At 38.8% G+C, this 15,584-nt stretch overlaps 1 protein-coding gene across 3 annotated transcripts in view; it reads left to right on the top strand.

Annotated features, from left to right (window-relative positions):
* The first annotated feature begins 3,208 nt into the window (after positions 1-3,208).
* The window catches only part of inpp5b (inositol polyphosphate-5-phosphatase B), a 31,437-nt gene continuing 19,061 nt past the window's right edge, over positions 3,209-15,584 (top strand). Inside the window, exons 1-7 of one of the 3 annotated variants that reach the window (XM_041794214.1) lie at positions 3,209-3,482; positions 5,287-5,366; positions 5,713-5,810; positions 5,959-5,988; positions 6,105-6,215; positions 7,385-7,528; positions 14,442-14,532. In XM_041794214.1, coding sequence (XP_041650148.1) covers positions 3,426-3,482; positions 5,287-5,366; positions 5,713-5,810; positions 5,959-5,988; positions 6,105-6,215; positions 7,385-7,528; positions 14,442-14,532 — 611 coding nt within the window. In that variant the 5' untranslated portion in view covers positions 3,209-3,425. Of the gene's footprint in view, positions 3,483-5,286; positions 5,367-5,712; positions 5,811-5,958; positions 5,989-6,104; positions 6,216-6,907; positions 7,180-7,384; positions 7,529-10,066; positions 10,206-14,441; positions 14,533-15,584 lie in introns of those variants that run through there. The other 2 variants (XM_041794215.1, XM_041794216.1) reach the window with 2 other exon arrangements.

Here is a 15,584-nt window from a genome sequence, read left to right as displayed (position 1 = left end):
TGGAGTGATTTTCAACTTTATTTAATCTCATATTCAACATTAGACCACTTTCAGGCCAGTAACTGTTCCTTCTTCCTCACTGTTGTCTTTACAGCTGAAAAAACAGACTGTAGGTTCCTCAGTGCAGTGGACCGCAGGTTGCACCACTAACTGTTCATCCAAACCCCCATGCAAGACTTCCACAAAACCCCCATGTCACCTCGAGTGCTGCAACGCCACCATGACCTCCTGTCTCTGGCTGAACGGCACGTTGAATGTCCCCAACTTCGCCACAAGAGGGCTCCATGTAAACACAGAAATGATTGCTTCTTTGCTTTGCCTGCTTGCCCTCACTGTGCTGCTTTGAGTGAGTTCAAGCTTGCTCATCTGCTGTGTGGGTAATTAGGTAACCACAGCTTTGTGCAACTCTCAGCCTATCCAGATAATAAAAGCTTAACAGTGCAGAGGATTAACACTACTTCAATTTACCTCCCCAAAATTCAAATGTGATATTACTGTATATATGTAAGAGGATGTGTACAGCCTCTGTTGCTGTATTTATTAGGTTCTTCTTTTGCAAAAACTTGCAAAGAAAAGATATTTAGTTCAAGACCAATAAAAATGGCTTTGAACAGTATTTGTAAATGAATTGAATATAGCATAACACACCAGAAGCAACTTATTCTTAACATCACTTAACATTTCAGGGGCCAATAACCTTTCTAATAAATAGAATTACATTCAAAGTGATCATTAATATTCCCTCACTCCCTGTATTTTGTTTTAGCCATGACCTTGCCCATAACTGTGATTGAAATCATAAAAAAATCTCAAAGCTGACTCTGTTTGTGCCTTCCCATCTCAACAAATGTACACTTATTTCTACTGTTGACGGGTGAGTGAGCCTAAACAACCACATTTCAGTGAGCATGTTAGTAAAATGTGATATTACTAAAACTTTTCCACATATTAACCTCTCTTCAAGCCATTGTGAGAGTGACGCAGCTGTGACTCAATACGCACTTTATGAAACACAAACGTTGAGCTGATACAGGGTGTTGTGAAGGTTTGCTGTAGCATTTCTGTAGATGTGAAGTTCATTAAATGTGAAATTTATTACATTAAAGTTGAATATTTTTGTGAATAGTGATTTGAATGTGAGTCTATACTATTGTGTGGTTTACGAAGTATAATGTTAATGTTTAATGCTGTCCTGTAAATGTTGAAGAAATCAGAATTGTAACAGCCTATTTTGATTTATGTCTTGATAATTATTTGCTTTTTATTGAAAACCATCAAATAAAATACATGTCAAATGGGTTGAGTAGTGTATTAAGTCATATAGTTTCAGTCTGGTGAATGAAATTTGAATATTTCTTTAAGTTAAAGCTACAAAATAGAACAACAGAGCTCTGGTGGGATTTTTTTTCTCTAGAATTGTAGGTTTTGTAAATTGCTGTTCTGTAACTCTTCCTCTACCTTCAGCAAGCTCAAAGTGGCTGGGTATGTACTGTATGTCCTCAGATTTTTAAGACACAGTAGGAGAAAGCTTAATGCATGTACCAGAGTTCAACTGATATTACTGGAGTACTTCTCCCCTTTTATATTTTACTAAAATTGATAAAGAAAAAAATGCTGTTTATACTTATTAAGTGGCAGCATAAATGTTCACCCCCTTCAAGTCAGTATTTAGTGGATGCACCTTAGTCTGCAATCACAGCACTGAGTCTGTGTGGATAGGTCTCAATCAGGCTTGTACATCTGGACACTGCAATTTTACTGATTTTTTCTTTGCAAAACTGCTCAAGCTGTTCAGGTGTGAACAGCCCTTTTAAAGTCCAGCAACAAAGTTCTATTGGATTGGGGGCTTTGACTTAGCCACTCCAGAACTTTCACCTTTGTTGATTATAAACCATTCTTGTGTAGCTTGTGCTATATGTTTTGGGTCCCTGCCTCACTGGAAAATAAATTTTCTCACAAGCCATAGTTTTCTTGCAGACCTTTTACCTTTACAAGCCTACCAACGCTGGCTGCCAAGTAGCATCCCCACAGCATGATGCTGCCACCACCGTGTTTCACAGTGTGGATGTGTTTGTGGTGATGAGCAGTGTTTGCTGTCTGCCAAACATAGTGTCTTCTTTGATGGCCAAAAAGCACCATTTTGGTTTTAGCAGACCAAAAGAAATTTCTTCTACTCGACCACAGAGTCTCCTGAATGCCTCATGGCAAACTGAAAATATTAAAAATATATTGATGCAGTAAGCTTGAGTCATGATGCTGTTCTAAAAGATAACTAGCAAAAACTAACAAAATTTATATTTCATATTTGGGTATGTCCTGTTGCTCTCTTGCTCATTAAATGACAGAGAAGAGCTGATTATTTGGAATTTCCATAGATGTTTAAGTATTCTGTTAGGAAAGTTGTGGGATGTTGTTTTAAAATTTTCAGTAATTTTCATGAGATTTTGGAGGATATACTTGAACATTTTCGAAAGGTCGAAAGTTGTTAGAAAGTTTTTGGAGCGGGGTGTTTTAAAAGTTTCAGGCACTTTAAAGGTAATCTTGCCAATTGATTTGATTTTTTTTTAAATTTTTTATTTAATTGAAAATGTAGGTGGAATTTACTTTACGTTATCCCGAATTTTAACGAAACCTTTTTTTTTCTCTATGTTTGGGGGAACATATTTGGAATTTTCCATCATTTCCCATGGATTGAGAGGAACTTATTTTTGCTATCTGGGGGCATTTGCATAAACATTTTGGGGAGCTTGAAATTTTTCAGATCTCATTAAATTTTTCCAGGGGTATTTTTCAATATTGAAATCTTTTGGATTTTTTTCAGAAAGTTTCACTGAGCCATTAAGGGAACGTTTAAGATATGTTTAAATGTAGTTTTTAAAAGGCATTTAAGAATCTTTATCAACAGTTTCAACAGTAGAACTGAGTCAGGAGTATTGTGTGTCCCAGCTAGGTCTAAGCTAAATAAAAGCACTACAAATGTCTGTCCTGCTGCTGAGGAAAAACTTGACATTGTGGCTTATTAAACCTCCTCGAAAGCATCGGTAAAAGTGTATAATTAGCAGGGTTACGGCTTTATTGTAGGAGTTAATCCTCTTTGGATCAGTGGCCTAAGGCCTGATCTTAACCAAACCGAGCTGATGATGACAGCCCAGCCGTGACGTCACTCCGCCTGCACGCAGCAAGTCAGAATCAGTGCGTGGCAGTCAGACTGGGTCGGGCCAGGCAGCAGCGGAGGAGGAAAACATCTGGATCGAAAGGGAATACAATGTCGGATTACACGGGTCCAACTAATCATCTCTCCTTCTGCTGTTCACTCGGCTTTCACTTGAGATAGAAATAACTGCTGTACCCGAAACTCCTCCGGGTACTCTCGTGCTGCTGGGACTGAAGTTGTCACACTGGTAGCCTGACGAGCTGTCTTTGCTATGGATCAATCCGTCGCAATTCAAGAAACTTTGGAAAGGGACGAAAACTGCATTATAGTATCCTTTGAAATCGCTGTGCACCGCTGTCTGTATCAGCAGACGAAGGATTAGCCTACCTGACTGAAACTACCCTTCGTTAAACTGCGACTGCGTTGAAGAACATCAAAGTCTTGAGACAGGCCTGTATGACAGAGCCTCTGCCACATTGTTGACGACTTAAGACCTGTAGGCTACTCTAAAGCGTCATTCTAGTTACAATTTGCATCTATCCTATCCACACAGATTGGCTGTTTTCAGCAGAAGTTTAGTGCACTGGTTTATTCGGGTGTGACTTCTCAAAAATATGGCCCAACATTTGTAGGGAGAGCCTTCAGCCACAGGATGGCGACGTTGTTCCATCAGATGCTGCTGTTGCGATTAAGAGAAGAACAGGTATTAGTCGAGTTTTTGATATACATTTAGTATCTTTTTATTTGGACATTAAGATCCTTCTGTAATGTAATTTCGTTTATTTAGATAGTTGTCAGTGGTCAAAAAGGTATGAATGAAATAGGATTTTTAATTTACATTGCACCTGTTAATTTAATAAGAAAATATTTTGTTATTTTGATCAAGCATGACAAGGCATTTTAAAAATCAATAAGGTTGAGTTTAGGCCTATTATAACTCCATTACCTTGTGCAGCTGAATTTTAAAACATATCATTTTCTTATATAATAAATCAACAATGTATTGAACACTTGTTGAGATAACATAAGATTTATTGTTATACTCTTTATTTCCAGAGGAGAAATTCTGGCATTTCAGCAACACAAGGGAAGAAAATGATAAAAAAAAATAGAAAAGGATTCAAATAAGAACCGAAAACAAACTGAAAAATAACAATGAAACAGGAGGCATATACAATTGGAATTCTGTGCAATAAGTTGTTGAAGTATACAGTCAGAAAATTACAAGAACCCAAACTGAGAACAATGGGAGGATTTTTCAACTTTTTGACTTTATAATCTTAAAAAAATTGGTTTATTTACATGTAAGAAAGTAAAAAATGTACAACTTTTTAGATTTAAATTATTTAGTCATTTTCTTTTAAATTAAAAGATCATCTTTGTGTTTTTATTTTTAGAGTGCTGATGTTTTGATAAAAACAACTGAATGCAGGTTTATTATGCTGATATATAGTCCATGACCCACTTGAAAAAAAAAAATCATGTTTAATTTTTCAAGTGGGTCCTGTGGGGGCTCAACTTTTCTTGACTAGGAGCGGGGTGGCCCTAAGGGAAAAAGGTTTGGAACCACTGATGTGAGACAATGAAAAGAACCAGTGGTAATGACTACAGTAGTACTAGTAAACTAATCAGATTTCAGTTACATTCAGGTGAGTTGAAGTGCAAGATATCCTGAAAAACAGAGCTGAATTTATAGAAATAAAAGTCAAGTCACAACTAAGTACTTTAGTTACCTGCTATTACTGTCAAATGACGGTTGAAGATTTTCCTAAAATAACTGTTTGGATGGATGGGAGATTATGGATTCGGGCTTGTGCAGTGCTTTTCTTGTCATCTGACAACTCAAAGTGCTTTTTTACATAGCAGGCCATACACCCATTCACACACTTATTGTGGAGACTGCAATGCAAAGTAGCCATCAGTATTAAATAATGTAATTCATGCACATTCACACACCACTGACACAGCCATGGGAGTAATTTGATGTTAAGTGCCTTGCTCAAGGACACATTGGCATGCCACTGGGGATTGAATGCCCAACTTTGCTGACTGACTTTACCACAGCCATACATGCATGTATACCTCCAATGCTGGTAAAGGAACCTCTTTCTCCTTAACTTATCTGTTAACATGCTGTCCAATGTGATGTCCTGTTTGACGACATTACAGAGAGCAGACTGCTGGGACTGGTGGAGTCTACAAAAGAACATGCGTAAGTGTCATTTGGCTCTTATATATGCCATATGCTTGTGTTTCAATGTTTAAGGAGGTCAGTTACACCATTATATTATCATGGCAAGGTAACCTCAGAAACTGCCTTGAAAATGACTGCAGAGTAGCATAAAACTGCAGGATACAGTAACCAGAATTACATGTTACGAGACAATGGTAGTATTTACTGCGGAACTGCATGGCTGTAAGCCTGCCAATGCCTTTTTATTGTCTCTAAACCTGCATGTGTTTAATGATAAGAATAGATGACTCATGCTACCAACAATAGGCTACAGTTATATTGTTAAAAGTATTCAATTAAATGTCTGTCTTTGAATATTTTCTAGAATCTTTATATACACCCATCGACGGATGGCCATTACTGCTGATGATGTGTCACTGGAGGACATTTTGCCCATCTCCTTAGAATTTTCTGTTGTGGAGGGTGAGATGATTTCTTGTATCGCTGCAAACAGACTGACAGTAAAAACTTCAGATAACATCTTTCTCAAGTTAAATATAGTTCCCAGTGAAATAATGTCTCAGTTTCTCTGAGGTGCCTTCACACACTTCTCATCCTGCTCTCTTTGTAGTTTCCTCTCCAGAGGAGCTTGCAGTTGTGGGTGAGTTGCCCTCATTTCCATTAAAGCTCAGTCATACTGTGATAAAACCACATTTGTCACCTAGGACTGAAAGTAGCACTCCTTTTCCTGTTTTTTAATCTTTGATCTGATGCTAGGTGGTGATACGAGGGTGAGAGTAAGTTACCAGGAAGAGGAGTTGGAGCTCAGACTTCCTTTTGGGTCTCACTCGCGGCTCTTCCTCGGAGAGGTCAACAGAGCCTGGAGTGGTAGGTCAGCCCTCAGAGACATGACGTGCAGCTGTCATTGCTTTTATTTGGGATTCTTGCAGCCTTGCAGGAAAGTCTTAGAAAGTTTGAAGGGAGAGAGATCTTTTTGAAAATGAATGTGTTGCAAAGATTTAACGGTGAAAACAAACAGTAGAATTGCACAAACATGGACCTTTACCTTTGAACATTGTTTTTTGAGAGGTTCTTTTTTAAGTTATACCTTTAGATTTCCTTTTCTGTACCCAGTAGAAAGGGACGTGTGTGAAGAACCACAAATATTTCACTCCAACAATCCATTTTGCAGAAACCTGCTCAGCCAGTCCGTATTTCGCCTCAAGGTTGCATTATGCATCACACCGTAGCACACTTTAATTCTTAAATATGAGCATTTGTTTGACTGGTACATAAGTTTTAAAGCTATAATTAAAACAAAAGTACATTTGTGTGGATCTTGGTGATTGTGGTTTTAACGACACCTCTATTTTAGAGCTTAGAAACCTGTAGTGTCACTCCATCTGTCAGTCACCTGCAGCATATGACACATGGCTGCCAGAAAAGGGAGGGACTGAGGAAATGGGTGGATTTTAGATGTGCTCTTCGAGCTTGTCTGTGTTACAGTAATGATTAGTAGTTAAGAGTTGTTTTAGTTTAAAAGGACCATTTTCTTCCTCTTCAGTCCTTCTCCTGGAGCCTTTTTTCTTTCTTCATCCTGTTCTTCTGAATGGAGAGATCCTCTGATAGGTTTATGAAGCGTCTGTTTTGTTAGGAATGTGCTTGTTTCATCATGGATTTGCGATTTTTCACATGGGAAACCCCACGTGAACACAGATGAAGACTGATAAGTTGTTTAAAGATTTTTGGTGGTTCTCTAAGATGAGCCACAAATGTCTTTAACCAGTGATGGAAGGATTTAAAGAAGCGGCACCTGCTGTTGTTAAAAGGAGGAGTGTGAAAAATGGTAAAGGTAAGCAGACGTATGGGGGATTTCTTTATCATACTGCATCAGTGACATTTAAAGCAGCGCGATTTAAGGCATAAAGATGATATTTTAACGTTTGTGCTTTGGATATGCAAGCGAGACTCCTTTGTAGAAAAGGAAAGAAAAGAAATGCTATTACTGTAAACTGTCCTAACTTAATCTCACACTCTCTCTCTCTGTCTTTCTTCAGATGTTTGCAAGTCTCCCACTCAGCAACCTAAATTTGAATGGATCAGCAAGTACCGCAAAGCCACCAAGGGCCAGGGAGTTGTCAAACAAACCCTTACTCCCCTCAGCAACACAATTACCAAGCTGAACCAGCACCGGAAAACAGGTTAGTCATCTCATCTCTATTTGTAGACAGTCACAGCCAGCGTCTTCATGTCTATAAACTGGGCTGAAGTAGAACACGTTCATGCTATGCATGGCAGAAGGTCTTAGCTATCTCTTGGGTGTTTGCTCCCCCTGCAAAGATAGTCTCACACTGATAAAGGTCTGCTTCAAAGGGTTGCATAATGAAACTGGGTGGTTTTGCAAGTACCACTTCCTTTGAATGTGGTCAGCACAACCAGTGTATGAATTGTAACAACTTGAAAACAGACCAGCCACACAGTTGACCTTTTTCCCATCATAGCAGTGGAAGCATTTGCTATGGTTCATTTTTAATTGAAGTGTGGTTGTAAGCCATGACAGAAAGCACAACAGTAGGTGGAAGAACTAAATGGACAAGTCTTTGTTGACATTATTAAGAAAGTCACCGCTATTCTGGCTTTGTGTAAATGACTACAAGGAAACAGTGTAAATAAGTAAACTTCCTTTTGTTTAACATCTTACAAGGTGTGTATAAACACAAAACCACAAGCAATATCAGAAAATGCTTGGACCAGGAGGACTAAGAAAAAGTACAACCACAAAGATAGAAATATAGCTTCAAAGCCATTTTTTTTCTTTATTTACTAATGATCTTCTACTGAGGGATTAAAGCATGATCCCTTTTGTTGTGATTATGGATGGAGGATAGGGATGTCAGTACTGAATAAGAAGTTAAATACGTACTGAGTAGCCAAACTGAGTTTTTTTAAGTAGCTTATTACTCAAGAAAGCTGTAAGCTAAGTCAAGAGTTGGCAGAGTCTTTAAGCAGTGCTTCTGTGAAATGCATTTTACATAGTCTAAGCTGTTATGTCTATCCTGTTGATGGCTCATTTCATACAGATTTTGTGCTACATTATGCTTTCCATGCTAGATTAGAGCCATGCTGTTTATGGCTTGCATGTGAAGACATGTAAACTTAGCACAAAGAAGTAGGGAAATTTGTGTTTGGTATATTATTTCTTTGTTGCAACAGTGCCTCGTGGCAATAAAACTTATACTGTTCAAAAGCCTGTTTATTTCCCTTTTAAATGGTGCCACATTTGTAAGGATCATGCATTTGTGGGATGAGCAACAGAGCTGAGTATGTGGGGTGTGCCCATGAATAATTTGACAAATCTTCTCCGCCAATTCCAAACAGCTTTATCTGTCATTGACACTTGTTTGTTGTTATTTTGAGGATTGGATGATTGAAGTCTGAAGAAACAAGACACACTGGCAATTAAACAATTTCTTCAATTAACAAACAGAAGCCTCAGTTGTGTGTGGAAGATCCATACACAGCCACAACAGCCTGGCTCCTCCTCTTGCTGGTCACCAGCCTGGTCACACACTGCTGTGGGATGGCTTCCCATTCTCCACCCAATATTTGTGGAAAGTCAGCCAATGCGATTGTGTTGGTCACCCTGGCACAAATGGCACACCTAAGCTGGTCCTACAAGTGTTCAGTGGGGTGGAAGTCAGGACTGCTGGCAGGACATTCCATTCTCTCCACTCCCAAATTCTGGAGGTGGTCTCTGATAAACCCAATTCTGTTGGGGTGAGCGTTGTCATCTTTGAAGATAGAATTCAGTCCCAAACTGTGGCGATATGGGATTGCCACTGGTTGCAGAATCTCATCTAGATATCTCTCTGCATTGAGATTACCTCCAATGTTGACAAGCCTAGTTTTTCCAGTGCCCCACGCCATCACACTGCCTCCCCTAAAAGATGTTACTTTATCGGTGCAGCAATCAGCTGCCGATCTTTGGTTCTCTGCCTCTTCTCCACACTTTGAACCTATGATCCAAGTGCCGTAGGCAGAATCTGGACTCATTGCTGAACAAAGCATCTCTTTACATGTTCAGGTTCAGTGCACATGTTGCCAACACTAGTGCAAACGGGCCAGATGATGAAGGGCAGTCATGACAGCCCTGTGAGACCTGGAGATAGGCCGCATGCAGTCTGCAGTCTGCCATATTGTTCGAAAAACCTTGACTGCAGATCTTTAGAAGACACCTTATGGTTCCTTAGTGCTGACAGGGCTAGGAAAGGGTCCTCTTGAGGTGTCAAAACAAGTTAGTCACAACAGTTAAATAAGCTGTTTGGCATTGGCAGTGAAGACCTGGCAAAGATTTCATGGGGGAAATCCAGTTTCTTAGTTCTGCTGCTCATCCCACAAAGGCATGTTCCTTACTAATAACTAGTGGCACCATTTAAAAGGGAAACAAACAGGCATTTCAACTGTATAAGATTTACTGTCAAGAAGCATTGTAACAACAAAAAATAATTTACCAAACACAAATTTCCTTACTTTTTGTGCTGAGTTTATATCAATGCAAAGTAAGGCAGACTGAAACATGTTGCCAAGCATGTATATGAGCAAAAAAAAATATTTCAACACGTATTGCCCTCTAAAGACGTTGAGCTTTATTTCCTGATTGAATAGTGATGTGATGAAGCATTTTCCGATTGCATTTCCTGCATAGTAGAGTTGTTGTTAGTTCAGCCTCCTGTGTGCAGCAGGCAGGCGGCAGAGAAAGGTAACTCCTCCTACTACAGCGTTAGCATGGGCAGGTCTGAAACTAAACTGGACATTGCTCTTCTGCACAGAATGCTTGGGAGCGGTGCAGGGAGATGTCTAGGACGATGAGAGACTCTGGTATGTAAAGTATTTGAACATTTGTTGATTTTCGAGGCGTTGAAAGGGAGCGCCATTGCGTCACTCTGTAGCATTCAGTCAAGCTACGGTTTATTTTTAGCTAGCTTCCAGGCTAACGCTAGCATGTTGGACTGATGTAGTTGTTGATCTCATTTAACAGGAGCTAACCATAGTCAGAGGGCCAGTGTCTGTTGAGTGGAATAATAGTTCGCTCGAAATTCAATTTCGTAGCTGCATTGACTATCGTTGTCTGCTGCTTTAATATCAATTAAAGATTGATGTTGGCTCACACTGACGTTGAAGCGTTGTAACGGCTAACGTTGGTCCAAGCTAATCACTGCTCATGATGTAAGTGGTCGCTGTGTGACAGAAAATAACACACCTGTTGTGTTAAGCGTCCTGACAACGTATTATTTAGCCACTAAAATCTATACTTTATCAAATTACTGCTGTTGTCCTTCATTTAAGTAATTTTGCTCCTTCTTCCTTCGCCTGTTTCCAATTGAAAGAATTTCACTTGTGACTTTCCCTCTTAGCCGACTTAACCTGTTAGCTTTTAGTCAGTTTTTTGTAAACTTTCTGATGAAAGAAACAAAGAGGCTTAAATATGCTTTGCATTGTACTGTGAGTGAAACCTGTATTAACAGCTTAGCCACCCAAGTGTGTGATGAAGAAAGCGTTTCTCTGCAATTTGAGACTTTTGCTAAGCAATACAGATAATTTGTACATAGTGTGATTCTACAGTTTATTACATATAGTTTTATGCCACGGGGGAAGTTGTGCAATTTTGAACTTTGTGCAAAGCAATGGCAGTGTTAATTCAAAAGAGTCCTGATACAACTGCTTGGCTTTTATGCTGACTTGAGATCAACCACAGATAAAGAGAGATTGGGTTATGGAGCTGAAGATACTAAGACCTCATGCAACTTCCCCCACCGTTGTTGCATGCCAGTTAAGCTCCTTAGCTTGCAAAGAAAACTAAAGCATGTGTTGGAATGTAAAGTATGCCACATAATAATAATAATAATAATACGCAGAACATTCATGTGGTCAGCTCTCATATAGGATCTAGCGTCAGAATTGGTTAGGCTTACTCAATTAAGCAGTGAATTCAAGATTAAAGACTACACAAAGTATAGTGTAAAGTAGGAAGCTTGCAATACTAACATTGTGGTATAACTGTCTTCAGCAGGGTGCAAACAACAGTGAACCATCACCAGTTTATTTAATGCCACCACAAGCTACTGTGTTGACTTAGTTGGTAATCTGAGACTCAAGATTTTTGTTTTTATTCTTTTAAAAACAAATACAGTTGATGACTTTAATTAATCCTTCATATGCACATTTGATTCTTGATAACAAATTTGCTTCATGCCAACAAGACTATTAGTACAATATGTATGGGTCATTGCTGTTGTTCTGGAGATTGGGTTAGATTGCTTATTTGCACCTGATTTTGCAGGCTAAGAAGGAGAACTCTGGAGATGATTTGACAATCATGTGTGGGGTTTTTTTCCTCTGTGCACTAATGCACACGAAAGCATTTCACAGTTTGCTGATGGTTTCCTCTGTCAAACAAACCGCCTTCCCCCTTTTTGTTCTTCATGGCTGTGCAAACAACAAAGTAACCAATACTGAAATGAAATGTCACTTGACTCTATCAGCATTTTGAGATTGGGCGATTAATCTTAATTTAAACTGAATCGCAGAATTGACTGCTGCAATTTTTAAATTGCAAAATTTCTTTAACCTGATATGAGAGTCAAATACCAGTTTAAAACTTTTTTTGCAGCAAAGTTGTTATGTCCTACACATCATGCAAACATCCAGGAGTCATTTTTGAGAATAATCTACAAAAAATCCAACTTTTCTCATTTTTTCTTAATAAGATTGAGGATGACATAAAATGATTGTTCCCTTAAATACAACAATTTGTGTCAAATATGCAATATGAGTCAAAATAACCACAGTTAGATATTTTTTTCAGAATTGCACAGCACCAGTTTTATCATTTAAATATCATGTTGGCTATATATATATATATATATATATATATATATATATATATATATATATATATATATATATATGTAATGATTCATTGCTTGTGTATGTTGAAAATTGTATAAGATGTGAAACCTTAAAAAAAATCCCATATTAAATTGGAAAAACTGCAAATACATAATTTCCCCAAATCATTATTTATTCCATTATTTTGTAATACTTAAAAATAATTTAAACTATGCCTTTATAAAGGGAACTGTGCAATTGGGATTCAACAAGATTTGTAAGTAATCCGGACTCATTTGTACTTAAAATAGGATCCTTGAATTGGATTTTTCCCCAATCCCTTTTGAATTAAAGGGTTTTAACCCTTCTGTTTCATCATCTTCCTTGTGTGACCTTGTTTTGGAAACTTGTAAAATCTTATTAGTACCAACACTACATACATACATATTAAAGTCAGTTAATGTTTGTATTTGACCCCTGGGTTCATAGCCTTGGAAGCTGCATGCAGTTTATAATACATCTGTAATATGTATGGTCCCATTTGAAAACACAGAGTGGATCAAATTGTCAAGCAGAGGCCATTAAAAAATAACAAATGCATAGTTTACTTAACCTGACACACTGGATGGATTTGTTTCACACATCCATCTGGAAAATCTTCAATACTAAGTGTTTGGGAAAGGGCAGAGGATTTGAAAAAGCTCCAAGTGTGATTGGATCAACGTTCTGTCTGTCACATCTTTACGGGCCAATCAGAGCAACAAAACATGTGACGTAGCTGCTACCGAGGTGCGTGTGCGCAGCATCCAAGGAATAACGCGAACCACGGCGACTATAGACATGTCAGTACACGACTTTTGTCGTTTTTGAAAAGAAAACAACTCACTGCTGTTCTTTGTTCTTCTTTTAACGAAGAAATGTCGTCAAGTTCTGATAAAACTAGCGCTTTAGCAGCATCCTTGCTAATCTCTTCTGCCATAATTGCACCGGCCTCTTGTTGCTGCTTGCTTACGTCACGACTCCTCCATACCTGAAAGTACTGCCCCCCGTCGCTGATTGGTCCTGTCACTTTCTAACCGGGTCCAAACTGTTCAGACGGGAGCTTTGCAAGATGGACTCGCCAGTGAGAAACAAGGAAACGAGCGTATCCATCTGCCTTGCAAGGTTATAGTTTACTGTGATGTTAAGCAATGCTTCTGTTTTTCAAGTGCACTTTTAATGTGTCTTGATCCTTGCTTTAACTTCAGTGGCTTTAATTTCCTGCTCATAGAGCCTGGCTTTCACTTTTAGAGGAGCCAGCTGAGTTGCCTGCCAAGCTGCAGGAGACAGGGGCCATGCTGTCTCATACTTCACACTCAGCCATTAAATCCAGCTACTTAAGATGCAATAAATGTAACCAGCTGCAAAACACGGCCTCAGCCAGTTAACCACAACTACTGAAACCTGACTTTGCACTTTTATGACTATCTTGTGTATCACTGTGCCCTTTTTTTTTTTTTTTTTTTTTTTAATGATGTGACACAATTAGCTCTTATCTGTTACCAGTAAAATAATTGAAGGGTTGAGTAGGTTTGCTCAGTGCTGGGTTCTTTCTTATCAGGCTGAGGCCAGACTGTCAAAATTGACAATGGGAAGAGCTGCGAGCAGATAGCAGGACACAGTAACACCAGTGCTTATCAGCCATAGTATTGTGATGACTAACAGACAAAGTTAATGATCCTCCTATGTTGAGGTGTCTGAAGTAGCCATTGCTCACCCCTGTTCACCCCTAAAAATGTCCACAACGGGGACGTCAGCATCACAACTGAACAATTAAGCAATAGATGAATGTAGAACAGAGGAGCACAATAACTTGACTTTGCCTCCAAATTCTCAGAATCTCATTTCAACGGAGCATTTGTGGGATGTGCTGAAAAAACAAGGCTAATCCATTGAGGCCCCAACTCACAACTTACAAGACTTTAAGGATTTACTGCCAACATTTTGGTGCCAGAAACCTCAGCACACCTTTAGAGGCCCAGTGGAGTCTGTATCACCTCAGACCCGGCTTACGTTGGCCCTGACAAGATGAGAGGAGGCAGACAAAGTTTCCAAGTTTCATCTATGACGCACACAGCACCAGATCTGTGCTATAATACTGCCTTTTTACCTACTACCATGATTCTTTGTGATTGATATTAACTCTTAACTACTCTCTCTTTCTTCATCTTCCTCTTCCCTGAACAGAGAAATCCTCGGACAAAAAGGGAAATATAGAAAGGGATAAATCTTCTAACAGCACGGCCCAGAAGTCCAAAGCATATTCCAGCCCAGAGAGGTAAGGGAATGTATAAATCAACATGTGAGGGTTCTAATAACAACTTTTTACTCAGCTTTTTAATGTAGTGGTAAAAAGATCCCTGTATGCATGATGAATGCATTAACTTCCTCATGATGGATACACAGGGGAAGTAATCATTTATTATTCTTTTTAAATCAGCATCTTTATGTCATTTTCTGCATTTGAATTGGCATGCTTTTAGTTGTCTTGGTGTGTGCTTGCATGCAGTAAGTTGGCATTTGGGACATACTTTCACATATTGATACTATGGCTTTAACTTTCATCCTCCTGCTTTTATGTGTGTTGCAATATTTAGCACACCTTCATCTGCTCTCTTTGCAGCTTAGCTGATGTAGCATCTCTGCTGCTGCACAAAAGATTATAGGTCACAATGGCCTGTTGCTCTAACTGCTAAATTAGAAAAATGAAATGAGGCACCCCGCTATCTATAGCATATTGCTTTTGGTATGCATGTATTGTTATATTCTAGATATCTTTCTTACATTCTTTTTTGTCAGTTAGTAGTAGTTAGTGTATTTAATGTTTTTAATGCATTCAAGTCACTTTAAAACAGAAAAATGGAGTAAAACTATTGGTAGGAATGTTTGGTGTGTGTCCTGCATATCTTTTTAGATGCAACAAACCAAAAACAGTTTTGCACTAAAATTCCATAGGGCTTCTAAAGGCCATAAACGTCACAAGCAGAGGTCAGGTTGACTTAATCCTTTCAGTTTTTGAAAAATGATAGCTGGAATACTGAGGTCAATCATGTGTGCCATCACACTGGCATAGTCAGACCTTTTCTATTTTACACACATAGACATAGAACACATAGAAAATCATGGAGGCAAATCTACCAAGAGAAAAATTCCCTGTGGAGCATGCTGGCATGATCACTAATCTGGATACCATGTTCTGCTGAACATGTCTGGCTATATTAGTGCAAGCAACATTGAGGAGTTCTAGACTGAAGGTCTTTGAGCCTGTCTGTGGCCACCACAGGTCAGTCACGGGACGCTGAAGCTGCCCTTATGGTAGAACAGGTTGGT

This window comes from Cheilinus undulatus, linkage group 8, assembly GCF_018320785.1.
Source record: "Cheilinus undulatus linkage group 8, ASM1832078v1, whole genome shotgun sequence".
NCBI classification, from domain to species: domain Eukaryota; kingdom Metazoa; phylum Chordata; class Actinopteri; order Labriformes; family Labridae; genus Cheilinus; species Cheilinus undulatus.
This window is presented reverse-complemented; position numbering and strand designations above follow the sequence as displayed.